General features: G+C 41.1%; 1 protein-coding gene across 5 annotated transcripts in view; it reads left to right on the forward strand.

Moving 5' to 3' along the window:
* The window catches only part of UTRN (utrophin), a 541,342-nt gene that overhangs the window by 178,235 nt on the left and 348,616 nt on the right, over positions 1 to 14,491 (forward strand). For all 5 annotated transcript variants that reach the window (XM_075203650.1, XM_075203649.1, XM_075203651.1 and 2 more), the window contains 5 exons: positions 343 to 493; positions 2,259 to 2,434; positions 2,838 to 2,973; positions 5,754 to 5,903; positions 7,897 to 7,981. In XM_075203650.1, coding sequence (XP_075059751.1) covers positions 343 to 493; positions 2,259 to 2,434; positions 2,838 to 2,973; positions 5,754 to 5,903; positions 7,897 to 7,981 — 698 coding nt within the window. The remainder of the gene's footprint in view (positions 1 to 342; positions 494 to 2,258; positions 2,435 to 2,837; positions 2,974 to 5,753; positions 5,904 to 7,896; positions 7,982 to 14,491) is intronic.

Below are 14,491 nucleotides of genomic sequence, written 5' to 3' on the forward strand. Positions count from 1 at the left end.
TGGCAAATGGAGAGTATAACTGCTGAGTTCCTGAGGCTGACAGACCTAGGTACACAAAGCTCCCATGTGACATACTGACACCTTCTGCCTGGTGAGTTACCCTATTTGTACAATGTGCAACTATGTAATAGTTTTCCCTGCTACTCCCAGACTCCACGTACTGCAGTACCCTAACTTCTCTGATTTTCCAACGCACCTCTATGAGGTGCAAAGAAAAGTCTGCGATGTTACATCACTATGGAGTGCCTTCACGACCATTTCAGAGGCAGTCCGGGGCACATCACTCAGTACTGAATAGTCCCCTTGGAGTTGATTACTACATTCTACTGTATTTTGTTTCAGCCGTTTTGACAGAGCACTGGAAGAGTGGCGGGAGTTCCATTGTGACCTCAATAACCTCACGCAGTGGATAACTGAAGCTGAGGGTTTGTTGGCCCAGGCCCGTATTCCAGGAGGCAGTTTGGATTTGGAGAAAGCACAAGCTCATCAGCGGGTAAATTGATCTCTAATTTGTGTTGAGAAGTTTGCAGCTTTGTTTTGAGGTGTTATAACAATGTAACATTATAAGAACTAAGAGGTCTATGTATTGTGCCAAATACAGGGGAAAAAAAATCGCCTTTTTCATTTTTTGGCAAAAACGGAGCAATGTGTGTCTGTGTACAGAAGTATATAAATACCTACATATTTGGACATTAATTTTTTTTTATTTTTTTTTTACTAATCCCAAGTTACGGAAAAATATATTTTTGGTAACAATTGCATAAAAGGCACAAAGGATGTGTAAACTCATTTAAGGAAAAACATATACATTTTTCAAAAATAAGTTAACACTGGAAAGTCTGTTCCTAAATGACCTCCATTGTGTTTTGTATAGCAGGTTAAGCAGGTTACTCTTTCGTAACTGTTGTTATGACTATTATAACATACTCCATTTGCTTTTAAGCAGATGGTTACAACAAGAATGTAGCAAACTATATCTGAGTTCATATAAAATGTCATTATCTTATACATGTTTTACCTCACTGGATAACACTACAGTTTATTGGTTGTAAAAATGGCTCTAAAACACAGCTCAGAAAATATAGAAAAAATCACTTAACAAAAATGACATTAAAAACACAATATTTGATAAATACAGCTTACAAAACGGATGAAAAATGAAGGTATCTGCAAGTATAAGACATCCTGTAAATGTGCCACATGGATTAACTGTTGATGCAATGTCATTGGCTTTATACCATACAAGGAGTTGAGGGGAGATGTCCTAAAGTGAATAATATAATGAAAATTTCCTTATCTGTATATGGTTTATGGCTCTTACAATAAATGGGTCGATTGTGTCTAGTTATCTTCATTAGCCAATTCTGTATCCCTAGAAATTACTTAAGTGGCTACTTGGCTGCATGACAGCACTATTTTAAGTAATATCTATGGGGGATAGTTAATTTTAGCTAAAAAGATCATTCCATTTAAAACGATGTTGTCTGATTATAAACATAATTATGCTGGATACTGCAACTAGAATAAATCCTAATGCATGACATAGCTTCTCCTAAAACTACCTATTAATGCAATGCAGTTTAACAGATAAATGCTCAAGGATTGACAATTCATAGCAACATGTGTAACCATGGAAATAAACTGTGGGCTATACTGGTGTTTTCCATGTTTGCAGATGTTGTTAGGAAGTGTCAATCTTTAATAACAGCAACAGTTTGTTTCTGAATTTTAAACTGACAATTTCATACAGATTTCCTTTTCCAAGCATCAGCAGTCTTTATAGTAAAATATAGTAACTAACATTAGGATTTTAACTAGGCAATTATTTTTGTGTGCCCTTGCCCCTTAACATAGCAACAAATATAGTAAATGTAAATAAATCTAAATATGCAAAGAAATACAATTCTCTATGCAGAGTAATATAGAAATGAAGATATTACTTATAAATTGTATAAGTACAATAAAACATCCCTGTTACCTTATTTTAGTGATACTACTATTGTTAGACATTTTTATTCTGCTATACATTTTAAATGAAACCAACTTAAAACCTAATTTCATGGGTGTCATTTTTCTTTAACAGTTTAAGTAGATCAAAAAACTTCTGAGCACAGCAATGCAAACAGAGCTTCACTAAAGAAGATTATTTTACGCTTGTGCATTTATTGGCCATTGTGTTGAAAAAAGCATATGGATCATAGAGCTATAGGCCTCGGCAGGTAGCATTCTCTGATTCTTCTCCTGCTTCATTTTGTCAGGAGCTTGAGGAAGGAATCGGCAGCCACCAGCTCAACTTTACTATTCTCAACCAGAGCGGGGAAGGCATCATACAACATCTCTCCTTCACTGAGGGAGAGTTCTTGCAGGAGAAACTCGCACGTTTGAACAATCACTGGAGTGCAGTTAAATCAGAGATCATGGAGCGACAGCAAAGGTATTTCATGTTGGAGATGACAGTTCACTGCTCTAATATGTCTTTATCACTTAAAGGAGTTTTGTCCAATTGTTGGCCCGCAGGCTGGAAGTATCCTCCAAGGCTTTTGGGGTCTATTCCACCTCTGATCTTCTAACATTTAACCTAATTTTGTATTATATTGGGCTGCATGAGCATAGTTATAACTCATATAGGCAGCCCTATTACTGCACATAATAGTAAAGTGTTTACCTAAAGCATAGAATATTAAGTTTGTGGCCTACTTTTGCTAATAAGAATAGTATAGTTTGCTGATTTATGTTAGAACATTTATGCTTTATCCAAACTAATATCAACCAGTGTTCAGTGGGTGTTTGGTATTTCCTCTCGTTGCAATGTTTTACTATTTGGTTTCTTTTAAAAGGTTAAAAGAAGAAAGCCCAGCGTTAAGTGACTACAAGAGACAAATGGACGAGTTTGTCATTTGGCTAGAGCAGTCCACAAATGTGATGAGAGGGAATCATGCACTGGATAATGAGGAGAAGCTGCAGGAACTAAAGGTAGTATGTCCATTTATTTCTTACATGTTAGAAAGAAAATAGGACTGATATGTCTTTGTCAATTGCAGTCTGATTTTGATTGATCATTTTGGGGCCCTCACACATTCCAATTGTCATTCGACATAGTTAAATATGTCAAATTGTCAGGCAAAACCTGCTTGTGTATATTAGGCCCACGAAGACTATAAAACTTATATAATGATATCTTTAGTACAAATCTGGTACAAAGCTACAACTGAAGGTCATAGGGCATGTTTAGCTACATAGCACAAATGTACATTATTCCAAAGGGTCAATTATACATTTACTTATTTAGTCTAACTTGAACTAGGATGATCAAAGCTAATATCTGATTGGCTGCTAGAGGTTTCCTCGCTTTGTGGTGTTTGTACCATATTAAATGCACAGATTTGCCTTATTTACAATAATGTACAAACTTTTATTAACACATTACACAATTCTGCTACTATTAATGAAGCTTTTTTTATGGTCTCTTTTTCACATGAAAAGTTGATTTTTAATGAATCAACATGTGCTGATAATCCTCTCTTGAGTTTGGGAACAAATTCAGAATCAATATTCCTGTATTAATTATTCCCTCATGTCCTGGTTTTTAATACATTCCAATACAGTGACAACATAAACTGAACCTGGTACAGTCAGTAACCTAGCAAAATAAGAATGTTGGTTATGCTGTATGTAGATTCAATATTATATTAGCAGACACAGAGCACAAGAGCAGACAACAACATGTGGTAATCTCTGGAAGTACTCTAAGATGTATCAGTTTGTGTATTGTTACATTCAGTATAACTTGGATATATCAAATATTTGAGGCAGATCATGGAGCAAACTTTGTCAATATAATGAAACATACATTTTACAGAGCTACGGGGAGCTGCATAGTTGTTATCATGCTTAATACATAGCAAGACAAAAAATATATAGATATGGAGGTCAGCTTGCAGAGAAACAGAAAAGGTGAAAAACCATGAAATGTCAGAAATATAAGGGATTAAGGAAAATTTTGGAATAATTATATGTAGGAAATGGAATAGCTCAGAATTTATATTGTTATCTCTAGTTAATATCAGAGCTAAGTAGGCTGTATATTTCAGAATTGTTCAACTAAATATAGCTAGGAAAAAGATATACTTACTTCAAAGTGCACCTTTTTCCTGCAGCCATTTTGTGAGCTAAGCCAATATTCATAAAAATGATATCCTTAGGACCTCATAAAAGAATATTTATACAGACCACAAAATGGCTGCCTCCACTGTGTGTAGTTTACAGATGTACTCAGAGTCTTCTTAACACATGGGCACGCTGGGTAGTAGCCCCGGGGGCCCCACAAGCATAGGGGCCCCATAGGCTTGCCACCTTTTCAGTATATTATTCTGGGAGAGTTATTCAGAACCTTTAAACCCTCTTTATTAAAACGTTTAGGTGGACTAATGACCTCAGTATCGGCTGTTATCTGTACATGCGATCTTGCGAATATATTTCCTGACCTTGGGTAAAACAACGTACATGTACTAATGGTACATAAGTGGGTGAGTGGTTGTGTAGGTAGGGCCTCAGTGCACTGCTTTGCCTGGGGGCCTATAATGCTGTTAAGACGGCCCTGGGTGTACTTTAAAGCTATATATATATATATATATATATATATATATATATATGGTGTTCCATGTAAGCACACAGATAGCCAGATAGACACCTAGGGCAGTTTTGGTTAACCTGTGACACTCCAGGGGGTAAATGTATATATGTGGTGTTCCATGTAAGCACACAGATAGCCAGATAGACACCTAGGGCAGTTTTGGTTAACCTGTGACACTCCAGGGGGTAAATGTATCAATCTGCGGGTTCTTTAACACCCGCGTGTTCAGCCTCTTCTGCGATTAAATTTCAAGCGGCGCTGCATTGTAAAGGGAAGTTAACCCTTTACAATGCAGCGCCGCTTGAAATTTAATCGCGGAAGAGGCTGAACACGCGGGTGTTGAAGAACCCGCATATTGATACATTTACCCCCAGGTGTTGTGAAACTACAAGACCCAACATACCCTTCCAGGAATAAGCGGCTATATATTGGCAATGCATGCTGGGACTTGTAGTTTCACCACACCTGGAGTGTCACAGGTTAGCCAACACTGGTCTAGGGTTATATTGACTAAACTGCGGGTTTGAAAAAGTGGAGATGTTACCTATAGCAACCAATCAGATGCTAGTTGTCATTTTGTAGAATGTACTTAATAAATTATAACTAGAATCTGATTGGTTGCTGTAGGTAACATCTCCACCTTTTGAAGCCCACAGTTTAGTAAATATACCCCCTAAAATCTACTCTCTTCACCTCTATCTCATTTCAATAATATTGCTCTGTAAAAGTATTTTCTTTTTCCAGTTCCCATTGTCCGGCACATTTATTTGCCTCTATACAAACACCATCCTCCTGCCCGACAAGTCCATGTACTTTGGCAGAAATCTTTGCAATGTTGTTTTGTTTTTTTAAATGTTAATTAAGGAGCAGGTTGGCAGATGCACTGGCTAAAGCCTATTCCTTTGCTGCCAGCAGTTGTTATTGCTCTAGAATACTTGTAGTGCATCCTTATACGATTATTGCAAACATTGACAGAAAAGGTAAGTTTTTTTAACGGATTTAATGAAGGAAAATGTGTAATGGAATCTTTTTTGAATAATCCATATAAATGTCTTTGGCTTTGCACTCTTGTAAGTATATTTGAATCTGTAAAACTAAAGTTCTCTCGTGCCCCTTTCAGGCTTTATCTAAAGATCTGGAAATCCAAAGCGAGAGAGTGGAGTGGCTGAACCGTGAAGCACCAGATATGCTGGCTCAGAAGAGCCTCGGTACACAGGACAGGGACAAACTTTCTGCCAGACTGCAAAACATAAATATGAACTGGACTCAGGTATGAGAACAGGGGGCTGTATCATTTGTGCTCTTAGTCTATTTGTTAAGATAATTTCACCAGCGTGTTTGTACATGTAGGCGCTGAGTAAGTGTCAAACCCCCACCCCTTTATGATCATTTCAAAATGATCTACAAGCGAACAGCGGGAACACTGTTTGCAGTGCCACCCGGTGTAATAACTGCACACATTGACAGTGACATTTAAAGTATTTTTTTCCTTCTTAAATAACATCAGCAGGCTTCTGTGCCTCTGCATATGTTTTATGTACTTATCATCAACAATATGCATAATGTTATACAATCATTTTCATGGGAATGGGTAGTACAACAAATGTAGTTTTTCAGCAGTCAAGGAGGCCCCACAGATCTTTATTTACTTGATATTCAAACTATACAAACATTGCAATGGCTGGCTGAGACATTCTGCTGTGTCTGCTTGTCTACCACACAGGATTATTGTTTATGTTTCATCAGAAACGTGTGACATAGGTTCATGTCTTTCTAGAGCCATTGCTATACAAATCTTAATATATCTATTTATCTACGTTTTCGCAGGCTACTATTGATATAAATCAACTTTTCTTGACTAATGTCAACATTAGAAAAGTATTTCTGTTAAAAGGGGAACTGTCACTTCTAATTTTCCCTGCTGCTTATCAGAGCTAATGGTAGGCTCTGGAAAGATCTGGGTCTGGCTATCACTAGGTAGATAAGCAGCCAAATTGCACATTTATTTATAGGGATTGAGTCATATAAAATTAAAATATATAACATAATATAATATATAAAATATATTATGGTTGTTTTTTAATGTGCCTTTCATACACCGTGTGTATAGTGCATGTCACTAACTATGTAGAATATGTGCTTACTTCCTCTTTCATGTTCTGACTGTTAACAAAGTCAGGATCATCATGGTCTGGTTTTACCATAACATCCTCTTCTTTACATTAAGGGCAATCACTCTACCAGTCACAAGCATGCTCTCTCCTTCCTTAGCCTGAAGGAAGCTTAGGCCAAGTACCCATTGTTGTTGTGTGTTTTTTAACACTAATGAAAATGCATTTGACATGTGCTTGTTACTAGCATTTCTCAAGTGTTTATACACTTACTTGTTTACATGTTTTTTACTAGCTTTAAAATTGCTGCTAAAACTCATGTAGTTAACACTAGACAGCTTGCTGTTTATTGATGGAGGAATTTCCTTTGATGAAGGGATGGGGAAGGTACTGTGTGAGTATTTATTTCATGCCGCCTGCTCTGTGAATGAGAACATGAGTGACAGCTCTGATATACACCCACCTCAATAGGCAGTTGGATTGTCAACATGAAGTCTTACAGAACAAATGAGCAGGGGAGGAGAACCACAGTGGCTCATACACATCACATACACACAAGGTTCCACAGTGATGAGAACACTAATATTGAAATATAGTAGCTTGGCCAATACATAACAATAACTAAATTTCCCTTGTCCATAGTGCCACCCATTTCACTTAGTGTTTTAGTTGTAAAATAAAAGCCTTTCATTATTTATCCCAGTATGTGTTAGCCAGTGACCGTAAAGCTCTTTATGGAATCTATTCATCTGGTCTTAAATTGTTTAAATGCTGAGGAAAATGTTACATACTTTAATACCTTTGCTCAGTAAAATTATTTTACTGAACTGGAGATATATTTATCTTTCTAACTCTAAATACACTTCAATACATAATCATTTAAAAAATAATTTTACTATACTGAAGTGAAATAATAATTTTCCTATTTTGAAAAGAACAGGTGATTAGAGCAAAATGATTATGTCTTCTCTTATTGGTTCATAGTAATTCTCAGAAGCTATTTCCAGACTGTTTGGATGATTAAATGTCTTTGATAGTGAAGTACATATTAGTGTGTTCATGAAGTACATAATGAAAACAGATACGCATACAGCTGCCTTGTGACACGTCAGTGAGATATTCATTTAACTGTGTTTCTCTTTTCTGGTCCAGGTGTCCAGAGAAGTGCCGGAGAGAGTGAAAGACTTGGAACAGGATTTATATTATCCCACCTTTGCAGCCCAGACCGTATTACCCAGTAAGCATTGCTTTTGTTTTCATACTGCCCCACTGTAAATGAAACACACAATTTTTTATTTCTGCATCAAATGCCAGGTAACTTATATAAGGGACTTACTTATCTCTTCTGCATCCTGTAAGATTGTGTAATTAGAGTGAGAGTAAGTAGTGTGACTTGTGATTGGAATTCATATCCTTTTGTGTATATAGTTCATAGACCCCATAATCTTTGTTTGTAGATGACACTCAGTGCTTTAAATTGTTGACCACCAACCAAAGTTGACCACACACTTACATTTTTATTTATTTTTTCAATCTAATCTCTTTCAGTAGGTTCAAGTAATAATCACTTTTTGTGTGCAATAGATAATTGGAATTTATACCATTGTAATGTAAAAAAAGTAGTGGAAATTAGATTGGTCGGCTTGTAAATTCTTGGGCGTTCACTATCTCCCCCCCCCCCCCTCCCGAAACTAAAGACATAGTATCTGCACTCACCTCATTGCCGCACCCCACAACCCGCCAGCTAAAACCTATTCCCTTTCATCTTCTTCACCCCATTTTCCCAGTGCTTGCCCGCTTCTGGCTCACATCTTCAACCTGTCTCTCTTCACTTAATCATTCTCATTGTCCTTTAAACAGACGCTCATTTCACCAATCATAAAGAAACCATGTTTCACATTCTCTCCTTCTCTTTCTCATCTTAAACCCTATTTTTTTCCTAATCTTTCCCGGAAAACTATTGGTGTGTCTTGTGTATAACCAGATATCTCATTTTGTCTTCTTTTACCACCATTGTCATTCAATTGGGCTTCCACCCCTAACATTCTACTGAACCTGCCCTCGCAAAAGTGACCAACTATCTATTTACAGATCAGGCTAAGGATAACTTTTCCATACTCCTTTATTGATCCTCTCTGTCACTTTGAACAAACTGATCACCCTCTTGTCTGGCACACTCTTCACCTCATTGTCCTTTGTGACACAATTTTTCCTGGTTCTCTTCCTACCTGTCCAATCTGTCTTTGAGTGTCTTCTGGCACATCCTTCCCTCCACTCTCACTATTTGTTGATGTTTTTCTCACTGTACACTTCATAAACTAATTCGCTCATTTGGTCTCTGGTACCAGCTCTGCAACGATGACACCCAAATATATCCTTCCTTCATCTGATCTGTGCCTTTCTGTACAATTTTGTGTGACCAACTGTCACATGGATGTCCCAGTGTTACATAACATTTACATGTCTCCAATTAATTCATTGGCTAAAGTGTCTAATTGTAACGTGCTTCTATAGTTTCCTATTCTGATAGTCTACAGAAGGATGTATATTTTTCTTGTATAAAATTTATAACAAACTATTAGTTCCCCATTAGTTTACTGTATTTTCAAAGTGTTAAAGTTATTTCTCTTTCATCCAGTCTGGGGGACACTGCTTACCATGGGGGACACTGCTTACCATGGGTTGTGGAGGGGAGCACGGGGAGTTGGCACCTAGCTAGTTAAACTTTAGCACTGCTGACAGACCCCTCCCCTCTACAATCCCCCCGCCTCTTCCTCCCCAGTTTTTTTTAGGTGCCCATGGAGTTGGGCAGTGTTTTAGCTTCTGCTTTTATTTTATTTTATTTTATTTATTCCTTTTTTTCATTTTTTTTTTTACAGGTGGCAGACATGGGTGTGTGTTCTATTATAGAGAACACACCCCCAGTACAGCAGCGCAGGCACTACCTTGTCAGATGAGAGCCTGAGGATCTCACTGACAGGGAGAAAGAATGAGTGCCTGAATAGCGAGTGACAAGCGGTCTCACCGGACCGCTGTCACTCCTGGAGCCTCCCCGATAACCGGCGCTGCCACTGCAGGCATAGAGCGCCGGTTATCAGAGAATATACATGCCGGTGGCCATTTTGGATCCGCGGAGGAGCGAGGAAGGGGGCCATACCAAGATCCGCCCCTCATACATAGGAGGGGGCATCGGGGTAACCGCTGCGGAGACCTCAATTTTGAAAGAGGTCTCCACAACTCTGCCACATATAGTTTTTCCTTTTAATAGAAAAAACGGAACAGCAGCCGGCAAGAAAGCTGTAAAAAAACAGCATTAACAGAGCTAAGACATAGAGATCCCCTGCCCTCCAGAGAGAAGTGGACTTGCCCAGACTTCTGGCGCCAAGGAGAAGCCCGGGAAAAAAGACACAGATCAGAGGGAGCAGGCACCAGGACACTGATGTTGGACTTCTTCCCTGTTTGGCCTATGGGCTAAGTATCTGATCTTATTTAAACACACTTTTACTGTATTTGCTGTGTACAGAGGGGCTAGTAGGGGTATTATTGTAGATCTCCTACTTGCCAGAAATAGTATATTGTGTTTTAAAATTGCAAGTACAACTTTTATATCAGATTAGTTGGTTACTTGTTTGTTTTCCACTATTCTCTGTACACTTTCTCACTCTCTCTCTCTCTCATTACTCAGCTAAATTTTACAATTTAAGCCTGTGTATTTGGTGTGCCTTCCTTTATAAAAATGTCAGATAAAGGAAAGGGGCCTATGGCAAAATATTTCACATGTTCAAAATGTAAGGTAAAATTACCATGTGGGCAGAAGGACCCGTTGGCGCTCTGCTCTGTCTGCGAAGCAGGGATCCCCACTGTACAAACACAGCTTATTTCAGCTCCACTGACGGAGGAACCGGCCTGGGTGGCCTCCCTGACACAGTCGGTTTCCTCTTTAGCACAGATGGTTTTACAATCCAATCAATTACTATCTAATGTGGCCCTCCCCGCTACCTCAGATTCTATTGGAACGTCTATACCAGGACCTTCCTCATTACTTACGGACCAGGCCCCTGTTCCCACAGAACCGGCATGGTCCGCAGCATTTATAAAGGGTTTAGATAAACTAAACCAGTTACTTGAATCCCCAAACATCCCGCCTGCTAAAAGGAAGCGGACTAGATCCGCTAATACCCTTATGGTCCTTTCAGACTCTGAGGGGTTTTCAGAAGAGGAGGGGGAAATTAATTCTGATCCTGACCAGGTTTAACCTTTGGAGCAGGAAGAAAACTCTAAAAGCCAATTTATTGATGATTTGGTTTTAGCGGTAAGACAAGCGTTGGACCTCCCACTCCTAGAGACAGAAGTCTCTTTAAGAAGGCCAAAAGGAAGGCTATCCGTTTTCCCCCTTCTGTAGAACTCAGAGATATTGCAGAGGGAGCCTGGAAACAGCCTGAGAAAATATTCTCTGTTCCCAGAAGGTTCTCTTCCCTATATCCGTTGCAGGAGGAAGATGTGGCTCGCTGGGAGAGTATTCCCAAGGTGGATATTCCAGTAGCCCGTTTGGCCAAACACACTTTACTACCAGCCCCAGGTTCGGCAACTCTGCAGTATGCCAATGATCGCAGAGTGGAATCCCAGCTGGAATCTATATTTGTGGCTGCGGGTTCTTCCTTTAGACCCACATTTGCTTCAGCAGATTGCTGAAGCAAATGGGTTGCTAGAGCTATGAAAGCATGGGCAGACCAACTGGCAGAGGCCTTACAGGACTCTGATTTACTTCCCCTGGTTTTGTATTTGAAAGAGGCATCAGGGTACCTTTATGAGGCGGCCCAGAACACAGCGTCTGTGTCCTCCTCTATTCAGGCTGCATCTATTTCAGCAAGAAGGACGTTATGGCTGAAATCCTGGGAAGGAGATGCGGAATCAAAAAGGTCCGTTGAAACCATTCCCTTTTCAGCAGCAGGTTTGTTCGGCCCGGAATTGGATACTGTGATCTCACAAGCAACAGGGGGCAAAAGCACTTCCTTGCCGATATTCTCTAACAGGAGCCGGAATCCTCGAGTCAGCTCCTTTCGTCAGCCCTTTCGAGGGACCTCCTTGCCTAGAGGACAGTCCTTTAGAGGTAGACATCCAAATGCCCGAGGCTCCTCTGTCAGGGGAAGATCCTCGTTTGCAGCTAGGCGCCAGGCCTCCAAGACCCAGGAGAAGCCTGCGTCCTGACGACCACTCTATTCTGCAGGAGGGGGCGCCAGTGGGGGGACGTCTGTCTTTGTTTCTGGAACGGTGGGCAGCGTCCTCCCAAGATCCCTGGATTCGGGGCATTATATCAAGGGGGTACATGATAGACCTGCTGGCCCGGTACCACATAGTTTCTTCATAACCTCGCTACCCCGAGATCCAACAAGAAGACAGGCAATACAGGATTGTGTCGCCTCTCTTCTTTCGCAAAGAGCCATCTGCAGGGTTCCAGACTACCAGAAGGGACAAGGGTTTTATTCAGATCTGTTTCTGGTCAAAAAGCCGGACGGCTCTTTTCGACCCATCTTAAACCTAAAAAGCCTCAATGTGCACTTACGGGTAGACAGATTTCGGATGGAATCCCTGAGGTCGGTGATAAACGGCTTGGAGAAGGATCAGTTTATGGCGTCCATAGACATAAAAGACGCATAGCTCCACATTCCCATTTGGAGCGACCATCAGTCTCTCCTAAGATTCACAGTGGGGTCCTCCCACTATCAGTTTCGGGCCATCCTCTTTGGCCTCTCCACAGCGCCGAGGGTTTTCACGAAGATCATGTAAGTGATGGCAGCGTGTCTTCACTTATAAGGAGTTCAGGTCGTGCCTTATTTGGACGATCTGCTCATCAAATCCTCCTCAGAGGATTGCTTACGTCATCACTTATCCCTCACCCTGGTGGCTCTCGAGGGCCATGGATGGCTGATAAATCTAAAGAAATCACAGATGGTTCCGTGTCAACACATTATTTTCCTAGTGCTCATCATGGACACCAGCCAGCAAAAGGTGTTCCTGCCTGCCGAGAAGATCGGTTTTATTCGGAGTATAACAACTCAGGTCTTGTCCTCTCCCAGCCCCTCAATACACTTGTGCATGCGGCTGCTGGGAAAGATGGTGGCCTCCTTCGAGACCATTCCCTTTGGTCGACCTCATTCTCAATGTTTTCAGTGGGATCTGTTGACGAAATGGTCAGGATCCCACCTACGCTTGGATCTCCAGAGGATCTCACTGTCTCCAAGGGCGAAAGAATCGCTCCAGTGGTGGCTAATTCAGGATCACATGGCGGTGGGCAGGTCCTTTGCTCCATGATCATGGATCATAGCCACAACAGGCGCCAGCCTGAGAGGTTGGGGAGCGGTAGTCCTGCACCTCAGGCTCCAGGGGCTCTGGTCAGTACAGGAATTAGCCCTATCAATCAACACGTTGGAGTTGAAGGCAATTCTTTTAGCTCTTTGGGGGGCCCAGACTCTCCTTCAGGGCCACCCAGTCAGAGTTCAGTCCGACATTGCCACAGCTGTGGCATATGTCAACAGACAAGGAGGAACCAGGAGTGCAGCTGCAATGCGCGTTGCAGCTCAGATATTCCTTTGGGCAGAACAGTACATTCCAGCTATATCGGCGGTGTTCATTCCAGGAATAAAAAATTGGGAGGCAGATTACCTCAGTCGCAATGCGATGATGCCAGGGGAGTGGTCCCTCCACCCGGAAGTATTCCAGTCTCTAGTTCAGAGGTGGGGTCTTCCGGATGTAGATCTTATGGCCTCCAGACACAACAGGAAGGTTCACAGGTTTTGCGCAAGGGCAAGAGATCCCCTAGCAATAGCGGTGGACGTGATGTCCATGTCATGGGAATTCAGGCTGGGTTATCTATTTCCCCCAATTCCCATTCTTCTCAGTGTACTCAGACGAGTGAGGCAAGGTGGCCGGCCGGTGATTCTAATAGCTCCCTCATGGCCACGTCGAGTGTGGTACGCAGACATTATATCCATGGCGGTGGGCCAAGGATATCGTCTTCCGGCACGAGACGATCTTCTTCTACAAGGTCCTTTTTGTCACCAGAATTTACCTCCGCTCAGTTTAACGGCATGGCTGTTGAAGCCAGCCTCTGGAGGGCTAGAGGTTTTTCCCCCAATGTGGTAAACACTATGATGCGGGCTCGAAAGCCAGTTTCGGCTCGTATCTATCATCGAATCTGGAAGGCTTATATCAGATGGTGTGAAAATAGAACATGTCACACATCCTCCTTTCGTCTCCCTTGCTTATTGGCTTTTCTTCAGGATGGGCTAGAAGCAGGGCTTCGTTTAGGTTCCCTAAAAGTTCAGGTATCAGCACTTTCAGTCTTTTTTCAAATGAAATTAGCCAATTTGCCGGACATCAGGACTTTTCTTCAAGGGGTCTTACATATTCAGCCTCCCTATGTTCCGCCTACAGCACCATGGGATCTTAACCTGGTACTGGATATGCTTAAAAGGCCTCCCTTTGAGCCTTTACTTGAGGCAGATTTTAGGTGTTTGACCTGGAAGGTTGTTTTTCTTTTGGCAATTGCATTGGCACGCAGGGTGTTGGAATTGGGAGCTCTGTCTTGCCGGGAACCATATCTGTTTTTTTATGAAGACAGAGCGGTTTTGAGAACGATTCCCTCCTTTATTCCAAAGGTGGTGTCATCCTTCCATTTAAACCAGGAAATTGTAGTTCCATTTTTCTCATCTACTTCTCAGTCTGATCTGCAGTCTATGGAAAAGTT

The sequence above is a fragment of the Mixophyes fleayi genome, chromosome 3, assembly GCF_038048845.1.
Source record: "Mixophyes fleayi isolate aMixFle1 chromosome 3, aMixFle1.hap1, whole genome shotgun sequence".
Lineage (NCBI taxonomy): Eukaryota > Metazoa > Chordata > Amphibia > Anura > Limnodynastidae > Mixophyes > Mixophyes fleayi.